Source organism: Melitaea cinxia, chromosome 6 (assembly GCF_905220565.1).
Source record: "Melitaea cinxia chromosome 6, ilMelCinx1.1, whole genome shotgun sequence".
Lineage (NCBI taxonomy): Eukaryota > Metazoa > Arthropoda > Insecta > Lepidoptera > Nymphalidae > Melitaea > Melitaea cinxia.
In genome coordinates, this window is record NC_059399.1 from 17,198,962 (window position 1) to 17,218,221 (window position 19,260).

The 19,260-nt window shown below is 32.3% G+C and overlaps 1 protein-coding gene across 1 annotated transcript in view; it reads right to left on the minus strand.

The window, feature by feature from the left end:
- LOC123654431 overlaps nucleotides 1-9,760 on the minus strand; it is a 35,179-nt gene extending 25,419 nt beyond the window's left edge. Inside the window, exon 1 of the mRNA XM_045590335.1 lies at nucleotides 9,716-9,760. Within this exon, the coding sequence (XP_045446291.1) occupies nucleotides 9,716-9,745 (30 nt within the window). The 5' untranslated portion in view covers nucleotides 9,746-9,760. The remainder of the gene's footprint in view (nucleotides 1-9,715) is intronic.
- Nucleotides 9,761-19,260: the final 9,500 nt, after the last annotated feature.

Below are 19,260 nucleotides of genomic sequence, written 5' to 3' on the forward strand. Positions count from 1 at the left end.
TGGGCGGGTTGGTGAGCGCAAGGCTGGCTTTGTCGCACCGAATACGCTGCTGCCCGTCTTCGGCCTGTGCCTATACCTATTTTAAAGCCAGTAGTTTAATGGTTATCCCACCATCGGTCAGCTTTTTAAGTTCCAAGCGGAACAAAAACTATATAAACATATACACCTACCTAGTTTTTGGTTTTTCAAGACCTAAAGATATCCGGAAAACTGTTCCCTAAATTCCGGCAATCCCTAAGGTCCTCTAATATTACAGATCTCAGGACGATAAAACCATTTAACATAAAGTGGCGCTTTATGCTCGATTGTCCGCCTTTTTAAATATAAAAAAGTTGAACATTGTTTGTGATACAAATATTGATATAAATTATAAAAAAGTTTTGATATTCTCTTGCACTTTTCAAATAATTTCTTAACAAAAATTTAATTAGACTTCAATGTTTCTTTTATATGTAGAAAAAGAACTTTGCTGAGCAGTAGGAAAATACAAGCAGAATTAATAACGAGTACTGTCGTTCTACTGCACAAAGTTATCAGTTCATCTCAACAGCGTATTTTATGACAGAATTATATAATACCTACATGCTTATATGCTTTAAGTCGGACAGTGTGCGCAGTTTGCGTAAACTTGACCGCACCTATTTGTGATAATTCACATTCACCTTGACTCAGATCAACACTTGGCCGCAGGATTACACATTCGTTTCGTAGAATTACAACTTTAATATTTAATTTAAGAAATATCCGGTCAAGTGCGAGTTGGTTATCATTTTTAATAATATTTTATTTTTATTTTTATCTGCATGTCAGTTGCCACAGTACATGCTTAAGGATAATATTTTTAAGGATCCAAAGGTACGCATGCTTGTGGCATAAGCAGGGAAACGAGTGTCATAGCAATAGGATTCTATTGATACTTTTTGCACACAACAAAATAAAAGAGAAAAATAGCAGCAAATAAAAAGATCTTGCTGCAGCAAGAAATGTACGCACATATTCTGTGCCATGATTTAAAAACACGACGATTTAAAGTTAATATCTATGAAACGCTAAAAAATAATCCATATCGTTAAATGAAGTCTTACATAGGTAATACGCACATTTTCAATTCAATCAATACAATATTGTACAGAGTGCCTTATAAAAAAAAAAAAAAATTAGTGTCACTCAAAAAAAATTACCAATTGTATAGCATAAACAAATGTGTACAGTAACCAAATGTAATAAACTCGAACAAATTTGAAGGCCATTCGATAGGTTTTCAATTTTAAAAACATCTTTTTTTATGAAATTAAATGTTTTTAACACGTTCATACCTATACGTGATTAATGATAAAATTGATATATGTAATTAAAGTCTATGCTTTTTTACATTCATATTGGTACACTAAAAAAAGCAGCTCAGGTTTTTCCCTATATCTATATAAATAAAATGATAAAGGCCTGCCGTTGTGCGCACATCACAAAAAAAAAAAATCATTATAAAAAAACTAAAATCTATCTAAACAATTAAGTCTTCTGTAAGTTTATTTATTTAACTTCGAACCTTCGTAACCTAAATAAGTTATTGTAAAATAATAATTGTGTATCTTCATTAAACGTAATTTTTTTTTTACGTTTCAAAAACAACTATTGTGAAAAAAATATATTTTAGTAAAGTGTGTTTTCGTATCCGATGTTTTTGATGTATTTTTCATCCCTACATGAAATAAATGCATTGTTAATATACTCGTATTAAGCAAAGCGACAAAAATTGTGGGTATTGAGTACTACATTTTATCTTATTAATTTTTGAATTAATGAAAAAAAACGAAACAGATTCTGTTATTAATAAAACGTATAAAGTACTAAATTAATAATAAAAATTATGATTTTCGTTTCTTTAAAGATTACAACGACATTTTTAAATCATGCAACTCTAACAGAAGGAAAAAATGAGACAACGTTGACCAAAGAGTATTTATTACTTTATACTTTTCAATGGCGGCAAAACAAACTATTAATTTATATTGTTTAATATGAGTTGATCATCACACAACCTGTTTAGTATTTTTTTGAATAATAAGAAGTATTAATTACATTATGTTTTTGTTACCATATTGTAATAATATATCTACGTTCTATTTGACCTTTGATGTAACCCGGATAGGTCAATATAATCAATAAATAAAAAATGTGTTTCCCACAGTTATATTTTGTAATTATATAAAGTTCAATATAATAAAGGTGAAGCTGTTAATATGATTATGTTAAAATCAGGACTTATTTATCTTTTTTTCCTATAGGTCTGTAGGCTTTCTTACAGATAAATGTTACGAATTTTATATTTTACTAGCTGTGCCCGCGGCTTCGCCCGCGTTGAAATTAGTGTGTCAAAAAGATTTTCCGGTAAACTTCCAGTGAAACTCTCCTCAAAATCGGCTTAGCCGTTCCGTAAACCTTCCTCTTGCCAATGGTGAAACCGCATGAAAATCCGTTCTGTAGATTTCGAGCGAATCGATCACATACACTTTTGGGGACTTTGTTTTATAATATACTAACTGTTGCCCGCGACTACATCCGCGTGGTTATGAAGATATGCATTACTATTAAGATGTTTAACGCAAATTATTTTTTTATTTCAGTCACTTGAAATGCTTATAACTTTTTAAAAGGCACAATTTAGTATAATTTAATAGTTATTTTTATAAAACCTCTCTATACACAACATTTTTAGTTTTGTTTTCAGGCTGTATATGTTTCATACAAACTATCAACCCCAATTAAACCCCCTTAGCGGTGGAATATCGTAAAATTCGTTCTCAGCGGACATCTGCTAACTATAATCTACCTCCCTGCCAAATTTTATCTTTGTCCAACCTGGATGGATAGACCATCCAGCGGTTTTTGATTTCTCGTGAATCGTGAGTTATTTACCTTTCTCTTTTATATATATAGATAACTATGCATTATTTGGACACCTTCTCACCATCTAAAGAGCGTACATTTTATATTTCAAGTCTCTTACTTCAAAAACATAGGACTTTCATACAAATTTCCAACCCCCGTTTTATCCCCTTAGGGTTCGAGTTTCGTAAAATCATCTCTTAGCGGATGTTTACGCCCTATAAGGAACCTACCTGCCAAATTTCAAGTTTGTAGCTGTTATAGTTTCGGAGATTTCGTGATGAGGGAGTCAACCTAACATCCCCCGTTTTAACCCCAAAAGGGAGTTGATTTCTAAAGATACATTATTTGGACACCTTCTCATCATCTATGAGGCATACATTTTAAATTTCAAGTCTCTTACTTCAAAAACATGGGACTTTTACACAAACTTCCAACCCCCGTTTTACCCCTTTAGGGGTCGAATTTCGTAAAATCCGTTCTTAGCGGATGTCTACGCCCTATAAGGAGCCTTCCTGCCAAATTTCAAGTTTGTAAGTGTTATAGTTTCGGAGATTTCGTGATCAGTGAGTCAACCTACCATCCCCCGTTTTAACCCCAAAAGGGGGTTGATTTCTAGAGATACATTATTTGGACGCCTTCTCATCATCTATAGAGCATACATTTTAAATTTCAAGTATTTTACTTCAAAAACATAGGACTTTCATACAAACTTGCAACCCCCGTTTTACCCCCTTAGGGGTTGAGTTTCGTAAAATCCGTTCTTAGCGGATGTCTACGTCCTATAAGGAGCCTACCTGCCAAATTTCAAGTTTGTAGGTGTAATAGTTTCGGAGATTTCGTGATGAGTGAGTGACCTTTCGCTTTTATATATATTAGAGAAAAAAAAATTATAAAAAATAATGCGTATTAAAATAATTATTAATAATATAATATATTACATTTATATTTCTAATATAAAGCTGAAAAGTTTATTTGTTTGTTTTGTTTGATTAAAGCGAGCGCCGCGTCGGCGGTGCCTAAACACCGACGGTCGCGCGCTTCGATTCCCGCTCGGAGTGGATATTTACTCGTATATATACAAATATATTTCCGGTCTGGTTGTTAGTCCTTGAGGGTAATCCCACCGTGCCTCGAAGAGCAATTTAAACTGTTGATCGTTACTCATAGTAGGGAATATATCCGCCAACTCGTATTGAAGTAGCGTGGTGGATTAAGCTCTGATCCTTCTACTACTTGAGGAAAGAGGCCTATGCCCAGCAGTGGGATATTACAGGCTGAAGCACTCTTACTCGTACATTTGTTACAATCTATTTATTCACTGGCTTAATGATGATATGTATTAAAATAATAAGTATCAATTATGATATCTCTAGTTAACTACCGTGGTCTAGCGTGTGATGTGCTGCAATTGAAATAGCAGACTCCTTGAAAATTACAGAATTAAGGCGTTACTAAAACGTAAAAATATTATTGAACTTCAAAAGTTTTTAGTATTTGTAATTATCAAAGTTCAAGATAGAAAAAATAAAAATAAAAATATACATTTATGCATATATAATAACATACGGGAGTGTAAAAGTTATAATTTATCAAATATTTAAATGTTTATCATATAATAAAAAATGTTACAACCATAAAAATGTTAAGTTAAATTTGTCTTTCATTTCGAATAAAGGTTATTATTTATTAGTTTCGTGTAAAATACGATCAATGGCTTAACGACCATAAACGAGACATAAACCCAGAGAAAATGTAATATAAATAATAAATAATATGCCATAAACTATAGCACGCATTTTTTATAAAAACCTGTATGAAGTCAAAAATAATAAGACTGTAGATTTTGTTTGTTCAAAACACTAAAATTAGAAGTCAAATTATAAAAAAAAAAAGTTTGTGTCAGCACCGACGCACGACTGGAGTTTACTCCTTCAGATCGACTGTCTAAATAGGCACAAAAAAGGCTTACTAGTCTAAAAAGAAGATTAATACCATATCAAATGTTAAATAAATGAATCAATGTCGTAACGTTTCGCCATCGCCACGCAGCGCCATCTACCCTATTGGGTTCCGATAGATAGCGCACCAAAACGTAACGAGGTCATTCGTTCAGGGAGTAAACTCGATTCTGAAGGAGTCAACTCCAATAATCTCCAAAAACGTTAAGGTTAACAACGCGCTTGTGATACGTCTGGTGTTGGAGACATTCATATGTAGAGTAGCCGATTACCGTCATGTTCAATCAAAGCGCTAACGAAGTTTGTAGCTTTTAACATCTCGATAATCATTGACATGATTAATTGTTATGATATAATAAGTAACACAGTGTACAAATCATTATCATTTTATTAATAACTAGCGACCCACCCTAGCTTCGCACGGTTGAAAAACTATTAGTGTTCCTCTACTGTGCATTGTAAGCCTATTATGCATGTATTATAATAATAGACCTTCCTCTGGAATCACTCTATTTACTAAAGAAAACCGCATCAAAATCTGTTGCGTAGTTTTAAAGATCTAAGCATACAAACAGCGGGAAGCGACTTTGTTTGTATTATGTAATGATAGTAGAATATAAACACGTTCCTTGTTCTCACTTTTGTTTTCTATCAGGTATGTTGTCAAGCGTAAGTCTACGAGCAATGTATTTTATTTTATTTTTTTATTTCAAATTAAGATCGACAATTACGCTTACCTATAGACGATTTATGACTCAAGACTACAGATCGATGATTGAAAGCTGGGACGTGGTCCGACTCTACATTATTTTTCTATTACAATACAAATTTTTTAATCTGTACATTTTTTACGAGCAAGGTTAAACCAGTGTTAGTTATATCCACTCACAAAAAATATTTTTGATAGAAAAAATAACAGTATATTCGACTGGACAATTTAATACGTAATTCAATATTTTTAAAACAAATAGAATAGAACTGGATATAAAAAGGCAGTATTTCTTTGTAGATAACAAGACGTACAAGAAACAATTAAAATAAAAGATAACAATTAAGTCGTAAAGGATAAGACATACGAATAAAAAATTACACATTTTTAGTATATAGATACACTAGCTCTTACCCGCGGCTTTGCTCGCATTTTTTTTTTAATAAAAAGTAACCTTTGTTACTTGTAATACCTCCAAGATAATAATATGACTGTGTACAAAGTTCTAGGATAAACGGTTGAGAATTTTTCGCGTGAAAGCGTAGGTAACAAACAAACTTACTTTCGTGATATTATTAAGGATTAGGGAAATATAATCATATTATACTTTTATATATCTGTATTTGACTCATTTTATACAATCGAACGCGTCATAAAATAATTCAGATCATTGTCAAAATTTTTATTTTGAAGTTAAATGAAAAATGTCAAACAAAATTATAGTAATTAATGTTATTAAATTATTAAATTTTAAAGATATTTTACAAAATTTCGTTTAAAGTGAATATTTTGAATATTTTTGGTAAGTTCTTATTGTAATTTATGTTACAGTTACAAGTTCATTGGTAGTTTTTCGTAAATTGATTGTGAGTTTAATATTACGCGGTACAAATAACTCATTGAAATAAATTAGTTTACAGTACAGTTTTTTATTGAGTATGTTTCGATTTAATATTCTTCAATAAATATGTGAATTTAAAATCATCGAACATTTTAACACGCAACAGAACTACATCAACAAATGTCGAGAATTTATTCGTGTTACATTATTATTTTATTTATTTACAGAAATTAATAAAATCAATGAATATGATAAACAATGCAACAAAATGGTATTATAATATCAAATAAATCACTAAATTTGTTATTCCATTAAACCTATATTATATTTAATCCATTAACCTATATTTTTTTAAATAAAGAAATAAATACAAAGCGTATCTACGCTTTGTATTATTCGGTGCAGGAGATGCGTGGACTTAGTTACGCTATATTTCATGTATAAATTTTTACTAACTTTGTTCTAAAACACAATTTATACATTATTTTCAATAGAAGAACTGCAGTTTCTTGCCGATTCTTCACTGCAGAATCTAAATTCCGAATCGGTGGTAGGTTTACTTTTAAATATAATAATCACTTTTAAAATTTTAATTAGTAAAATGACGATTCGCAGGTGCCTTTGAAGCCTATTTAATTAAGTTGTTTTTAATTTGATTTTTTTGATTTTATAAATTGTTGCGTAATTTTTATAGTCTTAAAAAGTCTCTAAATATAATTTTTGTTCCTACAACAAGTACTAACATAAAGATAACGTTCAACTCACCTTGTATTGTATCGTACAAAACTGTAATGTATTTACGTGTTTACTGTAATTGTTTGTTTACTGGTGTAATGTATTTAGGTCTATTTATTTGTTCATTTATACTCACCCGAAGGTTGTTTGAAAATAAAACACTATTATTAGATAAAATGTTGCTATTTATTTTATATTTTTGTCTTATTGAACTATGTGTAGCTACTTTTAGCTACTGAAAAGTATATATATATTTTGAGTCGGAATGTTTGCGTAACGAGAGGAAGACTATACCGTAATCCTGTAAATATTTCTAGAAATTTCGAGGCTTTTTAACCGACTTCCAAAAAATGGGGAGGCTCTCCATCGGACTGTATTTTTTTATCTGTTCACCTTCTCGTTACCTCGGAACTATTGATTAAATGGACCAATTTTGATGATTTCGTTAATCGAAATGTGGTGCGTGTCATGTGCTCCAATTTAAATTTAATTGAGATCTAACAAGTACTTTCCGAGTTATGTATAATGCGTATTTACTTGTCAATTTTTTTATCGACAACAAAACACAATTATATTTATTATTTTTTAATGGCCACAGAAGATAATGTTTTGTCTATATCCCACTGAAAATGCACTAGCTGATAGAATATACATAAAGGACTCTACCACTTAATATGATTTAAAAAAAAACAACATGAAGCGAGTTAAGTTCGCATTGACCTTCAATACTTGCTTAATGACACCGGTGTGAAAACTCTCATCAATTAAATTGAATTGAGTAATTCGAGTGTCTTTAAATAGCTCTTTTTATCAATGTTTTAGAATAAAAAAATTTACACGATATTATTTTTTAAATAGTGACCAATTGTTCTATTACTTTTTTAATTTCTGTTCTTTTTTTAAATTCTTTTTGGGATTACCAATAAGGTTTGTAATCTCAACCGCACTGATTCATATTATTTATGTCTTGTCGTCATGTATTTTCTTTCGTTACTATAGCAGTATATATTCAAATTAATTAATAATTTTTCTTATTTATTTCTTAACGACAACCAACAGAAGATACAATATAATAATAAATGTTTTAACACGTAGGTAAGCAATGATCTCTGTACTCCTTTTTATACGCAGTCACTACATACTACTGCTCAGTGCAAATTAAGTTAATAATTATAATAAATCCACTTAAAACATTGTATAAAACTATTTTATTACGACGCAGACATCGAGTAAAATATACGCAAAAAGTACAATCCTATTGCAAATAAAGTTTTTGTTGAAAACGGTCGAAACGTTTTTAATAATAAAAAAAAAACCATTTAATTAGGAGTTGAACGTGTTATGCATAGTTTTTCTTTTTTGTATGAGTATTAAGAATTTTGATTATTTCCTTTGATGCACGTTAGTAGGGCTCCCCAGCCGAAACTTGCGCAATTAAATTACAATAACAAATAACTTACGCATTAATTACTAAGACGGTCGTGTTCGTCTGTTCATCTGTTGCTATGTCGTTTGAGATCTAACAGGTGGACAAACGAAGTTTACTCAGAATACGTATATGACTTTTTATATCACTAGGGTAACAAACAAACTGGTGATAAATGTTTGCCATACCCTAAGGATGTTTGCAATACCAGAAGGATATCTCCGCAACTAAAAACAGTGAATTCTCAAGAGTTCTGGTCACCTTTCTCACCAGGAACACAGCACTGCTGGAGAGCAGTGTTATTTAGCTGAGATCTTCTGTAAGGTCGAGGTACTTCCCCAGTCAGATCGTATCATATTTTGTACAAAATATATCCTACTGTGCCTCGATAAATGAGATTATGGTAAATTAAAAAAAAAAAAAAAAAAAATTCTTTTATAATACTATATATTTCGAGTCCTAGTAAGTCTTAGCTTTTCTCTTTTGTTTCTTTAATAATGTCTTTATCCTGTAAAAGCGAGTCTAATTCTGTCCTAGTTTTTCTTTTTGTTTCTCTATTAAAGTCTTTATCTCGTCCTGTAAAACTGCTTAAGATTCATAGACGCGTAGTTTTCGTTTTTTTTTTTTTTTTTTTTTTTTTTTAATTGAGTTACTTAACAATTATTATTCAAATACTACGCTTAGATAAAATATAAGGAAGATGTGCGTGACTTTTTAATCTGGTTTTACGATTAATACTGATTTTGCTCAGTGGTCAGCGTACTCGATTTTGTCTGGGTAGTCTATTATTGACGTTCTTATTAATTATAAGGAAATCTCTTTTAAATAATTAATTTAATATATAATAAAGAGTGACTGTTATGTATTAGGTTTAATTTTTTATTATAGTTACATTACTATTATATAGCTTTTATTTAAAATATTATACAAAAAAATATTAAATTTTTCTGACAGATGTAAGGATCCATAATATTTATAAACTATTACATTTATTATTTATCATAATCATTTATAACAAATGCGCAGTACACAATAAGTGAATATAAATATTACTTAATATAAAAATAATATTTTTAAAAAATAAGGGAAATGTTTTAAACCTTAAATTCTAGAACTTTCGATAGTCACAAAACATATAAATAAAAAAGAATACTCACAAAAGCAGCTAAAAATACTCCGCGTAGCATTTTTTATATAAAAAATAATATTCTTTATTCGTCACACAAGTCTTCACAAATCAAAAATTACTTGGTTGTGATGCGCGTGCTCATCTCCTATATACTGTCGCAGCCTCCGATGACGTCACCCCCCTCACCCCTCTAAAACCCGTTCTGAGACACATCTTCTCGACTTTTGACCCCATTGTAGAGTACATCGATAACTTCGTACTATAAAATCAAATAGAATTATCACCAACAAGCAATGGTTATGAAAATGATAATTTGAATTATAGTTTCGAATTTTTAGCCGTTAATTATAACGTCAGTGTCCAATATGTCTACGATGAAATATTTGTGACCTTCTAGATATGACTACCATTTAATAAAATGACAGTCTGACTGACTGATATCCCATATCCTAAGCTAATACACTGAAGTATGGTAATCTGTATCAGAAACATCCCTTTAATAAACAATGTGAATTATTAATACCTATCTATGTATCTAGTGTATTAAGTTCTCAGACAGAATAAGATGGAGGATAAAAAATTATACGAAATATTGTTATTTTTAATCAAATCAAATCAAATTTACTTTATTCAAATTGGCTTCAAAAAGCTCGAATCGTCATTTTACAAATTAAATTTTTTAGTGATTATTATTTTTAAAAGTGAAGCTACCAACGATTCGTAATGATAATTCTGCAGAGAAAAATCGGCAAGAAACTCTGCAGTTACTCTTTTGAAAATAATATATAATCTCTGTTTTAGTACTAACTCACTAAGTTCACACATCTTTATTGTCTACGTCATCCTGCACCGAATAATATACGCTTTATCTATTTTTTTTTTTAATAAAAAGTATAAACTTGTGTTGAGACAATTCCAAAATTGTTTGTGGGATATTATTATACATGCCAAAAGCATAACCCAGAAAGGAGACGGTATACATGTATATTTTTTTAAAATGACTATTACATACAAATACAGTGTAGTGTAGTGTACAGTGTTTACAGTACTTTTAAAAAATTATTCTTTTTTTTATTCGTTAAGTACTACAATTGTATCCATATTAAGATTTTTATATATGTATATTTAGATACAGTAGAAAACTATTACTGAACTCGGGCACAGCAAGAAATATCCTGGTCAAAATCTAGAGTAGTCCGACTGAATAAACAGCTCGACCTTATAGAAGATCACAGCTAAATAATACTGCTTTCAAGCAGTTTTGTGTTCCTGTGGTGAGTGAGATGACCAGAGCTCCTTTCGGGGAAATGGGGTTATGGTCGACACGCTTGCTATACGTCTGGTGTACCAGGCGTCTATAGGATACGCGATACGGTAATCACTTACCATCATGGAGCCGTACGCTTGTTTGCCGACCTAGTTGTATAAGAAAAAAAAACTTTTAATTATTATGTTCTTTTAAAGATATAAGACAACATTAATAATAAATATCAACACATGTGCATTAGTTCATAGTGAGGTATTTTGTGTAAGACATGATTAAATTTATAAAATAAATCACAATTTTCTAAAAGAGTAACTGCCAAGTTTTTTGCCAATTCGTTTCTGCAGAATCCACATTCAAAATCGGCGAAAAATATTATTTCGATTCTTTGATTTCAATTATTAATTATTATATTTGCTCGCAAACGAAAAAAAAACCAACTTTAATTACATCGACAATTAATACAACTTAGGTGGAAGCAAAAATTGTCAAGAAAATACGCGTATTTTCAAAGATTACTCAAACAGTTGTAATCTGATCTCGATCAAATTTTAATGGGGAAGACAAGCACATGACACGCACAACCGTTTGATTAAAAAAATATATTGCATACGGTCCACTGAGTCAAGAGTTCTGAGGTGACATACATAAAAAATACAACCGAATTGAGAACCTCCTCCTTTTTGGACGTCGCGCGTCGGTTAAAAAGATTGCAGCAAAAGAATCATAATACGATCCTAAAAGATGCAAAATAAGGAGAACGCAAAAATTACGTGTACGGCATGAACAATGTTGAGTGTGTCAATGAGTCAAAAATGTTTTAAAATAATAAATACAGTGATTCAGGAAGTTTTTCTTCAAATACAAACTAAATTCTTAACCCCATTACAATATTTTATACGTGTTAGTTTATACTTGTCAAATGTAACATTTCGTCTACAAAATAGCGATCATTAATCCTCTTATACTAGCTGTACCCGCGGTTTCAACCGAGTTAATTTGAGAAGATAAATAGCCCATAATCTTCCTCGGTTAATGTGCGTTTAAACAAACAAACTTTTCAGCCTTATAATATAGACTCTTATGAGACCCGTTGGTTAAGTTATGTCGGTTCGCTTTGGCATATCGTAGTCCACAGATCGTAGACCTCTCCAAGTTCACACGAAATAGGTATCCCAGTTGTCCGCAATCCAAAACAAAGAATTTAAAGTCACTTAGATATAAAGTCTGATGCTAAACCTACTTTGATATATAAGTACCTATGTGTAGTATATACCTAGCGTGTCTTTTTTCTTGTTACCAGAGAAACCAATTCCTTATATACTGCGGTTTCTATTAATAGAAAAAAGAATGCTTAATACAATTGGTCCGTTGCTGCATCTTCGTTAATTATGAATTATGAATGTGTTTTATATATATGTATATACGTACGAAAACTGAACGCCGAAATTTATGATTATGTACGCCCATAGCTTCTGTAATTCTGTTTATGTCTGATCATGTATAGTTCATTAATGTCAAAACTCGTATAAAAGCATCGATAGATATTTGTATTCATGAAAAAAATATCGCTGTGTTGTTACGGCACTAAAGAATATACCCAGCCCCTCTCTTCACGTGTGTATCGTAAGAGACACTAAGGGGTAACAAAGTTCCACTACCACCTTGGAAATTATGAAGCCGACCGAAATCAGGATAACCATCCAACTACTGGCTTTAAAATACACAGGCCGAAGACGGGCAGCAACGTCTTCGGTGCCACAAAGCCAGCTCTGCGGTCACCAACCCGCCTGCCCAACGTGTTGACTATGGGCAACACACATGAGTTCGCGCCATAATGTCTGGGGCGAACTTGTGTAGGCCTCCAGCAGTGGGTGGCATAGGGTCAGCTAGTAAATAATCAAATAGAGACGCTAATGTAAATATTAATAAAACAAAATTAAAAAAACTATTATTAAAATAAACCATTTTATTATCGTAATAAACTTAAGCCCGTTAAATTGTGAGAAATAAAATTTTGATGAAATAGCAGAATTAATTATTAATTAGCCTTTAAGTCATTAATTCATTATTAATAAAAATAAAACCGAAGATGTTGTTTGATTGACCGCACTAATCTCCGGGGTCGTTTGTCAAAAATATATTTGTTTTAGAAAACCGGTTTATTGGGGAAGGTTGGGCTGTAAAGAGTTACACTATGAATCTAAAATGTCAAAAGTTAAACATGAATGACAAATTATATGTAACGTATCGTCTGAGGTGAAAAATTAAAAAATTTAGTTATTAGTATATAAAGATAAATAGTAATGCGAAAACAAAAGGCAAATATATATATATATATATATATATATATATTTGCCTTTTGTTATATATATATATATATATATAATAGTAACTACGGTTCGCGGCTTTACACATGTATAACATTTTAACTCGTAGGAGATATCGCTAATAAAAAAAAACATCAAATATATACCAAGTTTCAATCAATCGTTTAAATACTTTTTGAATGGAAGAGTCCTAAGCTTGCATCCGAGTTTTTGCACTTATAATATTAATGGAATCATTTAAATTAAGAAAAAAGGTTAAATATATTACCTTACTAGCTGTGCCCGCGGCTTCGCCCGCGTTGAAATTAGTGTGTCACAATGTTTTCCTGGCAAACTTCCAGTGAAACTCTCATCAAAATCAGCTTAGCCTTTCCGTAAACCTTCCTCTTGCCAATGGTGGAGCCCTCTCTCGAATGGTGAAACCGCATGAAAATTCGTTCAGTAGATTTTGATCGATTCGATCACATACACTTTTGGGGACTTTGTTTTATAATACACTAACTGTTGCCCGCGACTACGTCCGCGTGGTTATGAAGATATGCATTACTATTAAGATGTTTAACGCAAATTTTTTTTTATTTAAGTAACTTGAAATGCTTATCAGACTGAGTAACTTTTTAAAAGGCACAATTTAGTATAATTTAATAGTTATTTTTATAAAACATCTCTATACACCACATTTTTTGTTTTATTTTCAGGCTGTATATGTTTCATACAAACTATCAACCCCAATTAAACCCCTTAGCGGTGGAATATCGTAAAATCCGTTCTTAGCGGACGTCTACTAACAATAATCTACCTCCCTGCCAAATTTTATCTTTTTCCATCCTGGATGGATAGACCATCCAGCGGTTTTTGAGTTCTCGTGATGAGTGAGTTAGTGACCTTTCTCTTTTATATATATATAGATTGCGATGTATTATTTGGACACCTCCTCACAATCTATAGAGCATATATTTTAAAATTCAAGTCTCTTACTTCAAAAACATAAGACTTTCAGGAACTATAAGGAACCTACTTGCTAAATTTCAAGTTTGTAACTGTTATAGTTTCGGAGGTTTCGTGATGAGTGAGTCAACCTACCATCCCCCGTTTTAACTCCAAAAGAGAGTTGATTTCTAAAGATACGTTATTTGGTTACCTTTCTACCATCTATAGAGCATACATTTTAAATTTCAAGTCTCTTACTTCAAAAACATAGGACTTTCATACAACCTTCCAACCCCCGTTTTATCCCCTTAAGGGTCGAGTTTCGTAAAATCAGCTCTTAGCAGATGTTTACGCCTATAAGGAACCTACCTGCCGAATTTCAAGTTTGTAGCTGTTATAGTTTCGGAGATTTCGTGGTGAGGGAATCAACCTCCCATCCCCCGTTTTAACCCCAAAAAGGAGTTGATTTCTAAAGATTCATTATTTGAACACCTTCTTACCATCTATAGAGCATACATTTTAAATTTCAAGTCTCCTACTTCTAAAACATAGAACTTTTATACAAACTTCCAACCCCCGTTTTACCCCCTTAGGGGTCGAGATTTATAAAATCCATTCTTAGCGGCTGTTTACGCCTTATAAGGAGCCTATCTGCCAAATTTCAAGCTTGTAGGTGTTATATTTTCGGAGATTTCGTGATAAATGAGTCAAAATACCATTCCCCGTTTTAACCCCAAAAGGGAGTTGATTTCTAAATATACATTATTTAGACACCTTCTTACTATCTATAGAGCATACATTTTATATTTCAAGTCTCTTACTTCAAAAACATAGGACTTTCACACAAACTTCCAACTCCCGTTTTACCCCCTTAGGGGTCGAGATTTGTAAAGTCCATTTTTAGCGGCTGTTTACGCACTATAAGGAGCTCATCTGCCAAATTCCAAGTTTGTAGGTGTTATAGTTTCGGAGATTTCGTGATGAGTGAGTCAACCTACCATCCCCCGTTTTAACCCCAAAAAGGGAGTTGATTTCTAAAGATACATTATTTACACACCTTTTCACCATCTATAGAGCATACATTTTAAATTTCAAGTCTCTTACTTCAAAAACATAGGACTTTTATACAAACTACCAACCCCCGTTTTACCCCCTTAGGGATCGAGTTTCGTAAAATCCGTTCTTAGCGGATGTCTACGCTCTATAATGAACCTACCTGCCAAATTTCAAGTTTCTAGGTGTTATAGTTTCGGAGATTTCGTGATGAATGACCTTTCGCTTTTATATATATTATAGATTACCAGACGTAGAGCTGTATCGAATAACAAAAAAAAAAAAGTTTATGAATAAATTAAAAATAAAGTTTATCGAAACAAGTAAAACAAGCGATGCGATGGTTATATTTATTATTGACATTTGAAATAACATCATCTTATAACTCAATGCGATTATTTTAGCTAATTAAGATATAACGCTGAACACACAGTATCAATCAAGCGAAGCGAACCCGAAAATCATTTTAAAACTGTTTCGGTGGTAGCAGTTAATAACGTTTGAATATTATCTTATACTATTAAACGAGCAATTCTTGTATATATATATATATATATATATAATCTGAATCTCGGAAACGGCTCCAACGATTTTCATGAAATTTAGTATACAGGGGATTACGGGGGAGATAAATAAATCTAGCTAGGATTCATTTTTAGAAAATGTCGTTTTATCCCTGTTTTTAGGCAATGAAAAAATGGCTACAATATCGTTAGAATAAGAAGGTAAATTTCGCATCTGTCAATAAAGTTGTAATAGCTCAGGGGAAATCGGCCGATCGCGCTCGGCCGAAAAGATCATGGTTCGAATCCTCAGATCGATTATCGTTTTTCTTTTTTTTTCTAAAAAAAATAAAATCGAAAAATATTATTCATATTTTATCAATATGTAATTCGTATTTAAATATGATTTTCAAAAAACACGATTTACTAAAAATACCGAGCTAAGCTCGGTCACCCAGATCCTATTTTAAATAAGGACTAACGCCTTCATGGTCAAATTTATGTAAACGCATAAAAAACTAAAATTTGCAATTAAATAGAAGACACGATTCTCATCATTTTATAGCGGTCTCATCGGCCTTAGTCCGTCTATTGCAGACGATTTAGACAGTGTCAGACAGACACTGTGTCGTCTAGGACACTCTTCAGGAAAACGCAGAGTCGCCTAAGCTCTGCACCACCATCTCGACCTCACTGGCAAGGCCCACAGGAACGATGAGTCGATACGTGTGGACCCAGTTCGGCTGCAGAAATCTTTCGCATTTTAGAGCTATGTCGCGAATGCTTGACGGAGACCCCATTCTGGGTTTCAAATGAAGTTTTCCTTCTTCAGAACCCTGATGGTTTTGAGCCAGGTTTATCCCTCGGTCGCCTTTTACGACCTCCACAGAAAGAAAGGGAGTGGTGCTATTCTACTCGGCCGACACCACACGACTTTATAGCGGCCTAGAACATTATAAATAGCCTGGTCACACTTTTAGACTAATAAAAAAAAAACGTTCCACGTATAATGTTCATTATACAACCCAAAATACATAAATGCTAAAACGGCATTTTTTATTTGAACCAAGACTTTATTGTCATTTGACTATAGTTTTTTTTTCTCTGACCCTTTTAGACTTCCAGTTGGAGATAATTCTATCTGAATGAATTCTCATACCTTAATTCGATTATGGTTTAGGTCTTCTTCTTCAAAAAAATATGTGTCATCTCGTTTTTGACAGTGTTTTTTTTTTAAATACATATAGATTCTGAAATTGCTTCGCTTTTGCTGTGTACTTAACATTAATTACAGTTTTTATAGACATAATTGATACTAGATACCTATTTGGTTATTAGGAAATTTCGTTCAAATATTTCTACATAGTGACATAGGTACATGTCTTGACTTTTTATTTCAAGATTGTCTTACAACACAAAAGATAATTGTTAAAGTTATTAAGTAGGGACTTTGGAACAGATATTTGCAAATTTTTACAAGGATTAGAATGTTGAATTGATTTATCTTTGTGTTAATATAATTTTGGAATACTGAGGTAAGGCACCAAATGAGATTTCTTGCACATAATTTCGAACAACACAACTGAGGCTTTAGTTTTTTTATGCAACCAGGTCGGGAAACAAGCGTACGGTTCACCTGATGGTAAGCGATTACCATAGCTTATAGACATCTGCAAAATCAGAAGCATTGCAGGCGTGTATCGGCTGTGGTATCCACTTATTTACAAACTAACTCAATTGAAACCGGAGTTAGAGTGTATCAAAAATCCTTAGGCCAACTTTTTTGAGAGTTTATTTCAAAACTATAAAAAGAATAAGAGGCTTTAGACCTCCCATGCCCTATTTTTTTTTTCTTGAATCTCAGTAAATCATTTGACGGGTCTCCGGACCTTGTCAATTTATGGCTTAGTGTCAATTGACTGAATTCTTATTGTTAAAAAGCACTATCGAGTTTAAGAGATATCTTTGTCTGAGATGATTTTTTAGTTACAATTATTAATGTTCATATTATGTCTACGAACATAACCGCTCTCCGCTCTTAAGTATTAGTGCGATAAGTTCTAATATTATTGACAGTAATTATACATTTCGATATGTTTTTTTATTATATCATTAGTTCGGCCAACAAGCGTACGGCTCACCTGATGGTAAGAGATTACCGTAGCTTATAGACGCCTGCAACACCAGAAGCATCGCAAGCGCGTTGCCGACCCAATCCCCAATCCCCCCAGGAGCTCTGGACACCTTACTCACCAACAGGAACACAATACCGCTTGAAAACAGTATTATTTAGCTGTGACCTTCTGTAAGGTCGAGGTACTACCCCAGTCGGGCTGCTCCAGATTTTGAGCAGGAAATACCTACTGTGCCCTACCTCAGCCATGTATTTATACAATTCGTTTCTGAAATAGCTGTTTGTTCTTGTGAGTTTTCCAAACATGGCACAGTTCACATATTAAACTCGTTGTTTGTCAGGTCGATGTTTCTATGATCACCTGATAGTTCTACTCTCAGTGGGTAAATGTCTGTTAACTCGCATTGAAGCAGTGAGAAGGTTAAGCTCGAATTTATTCTTATCTATAAAGAGGAGGTCTATGCCCAGCAGTGGGATATTTGTAAAGTGTTTCAGTTCAATTCTGTTTCATTGGAGTTACCTTAATTTTTATTTTTTTACACAATCAGGGCGGCGAACAAGCGCACGGTTATCCCGATGGTAAGCGATTACCATACCTTATATACGCCTGCAATACCATAATATTATTTATCTGTGATTTTTTGTAAATTCGAGGTAATTCCCCAGTCGGGCTGCTCCAGGTTTTAAGCAGGATATTTCCCGCTGTACCCCACTTCAGTTATATGCATATAAACATATTTTTAACTGCTTTGAATTTGTTTAAAAATGGAAAAAGGTGTAAATATTGCAGTACATTAGGTAGGTATTTTAGTAGGTACAATATTTTATAAAAATTACTCAATCCGTTGACTGATTTCGATTAGGTTTTTTCACGAAATATGGTGAGTAAGTGAAATTCTTTAACTCTTTTTTTAATGTAAATTATTAAGTAACAAATTTTACTATAGTTGCTATTTTATTATTTTATCATACAAAATTACTTATTAATTATAAAGTTATAAAGTTTTCCAGATACTGAGTTATAATAAAAAGTAATTTTATTTCGTTTTATGAGTTCTTCTACACACGTGCATCGTAACTAAAGGTCACGGACAAAAATCCAGACTAGCATCGCATAAAAAGAATCTTGAACTTGTACCTAAGTCTAGAAGACAGTTTTATACGAGGATGTTAGTCGAAATACAGTGAAGCAGCTATACGTAATAAAATAAAACAGCACATTATTAGCACGTTTGCAAACTATTAAAATTTATTACAGAAAAGAAATGAATATACTTATATATTTGAGGCTTTTGTTTCGCTACGTTCAAAAAAAGTTTAAATAAAATAAATCAACTTAAAAGGTCGTAAAGTTTAAAA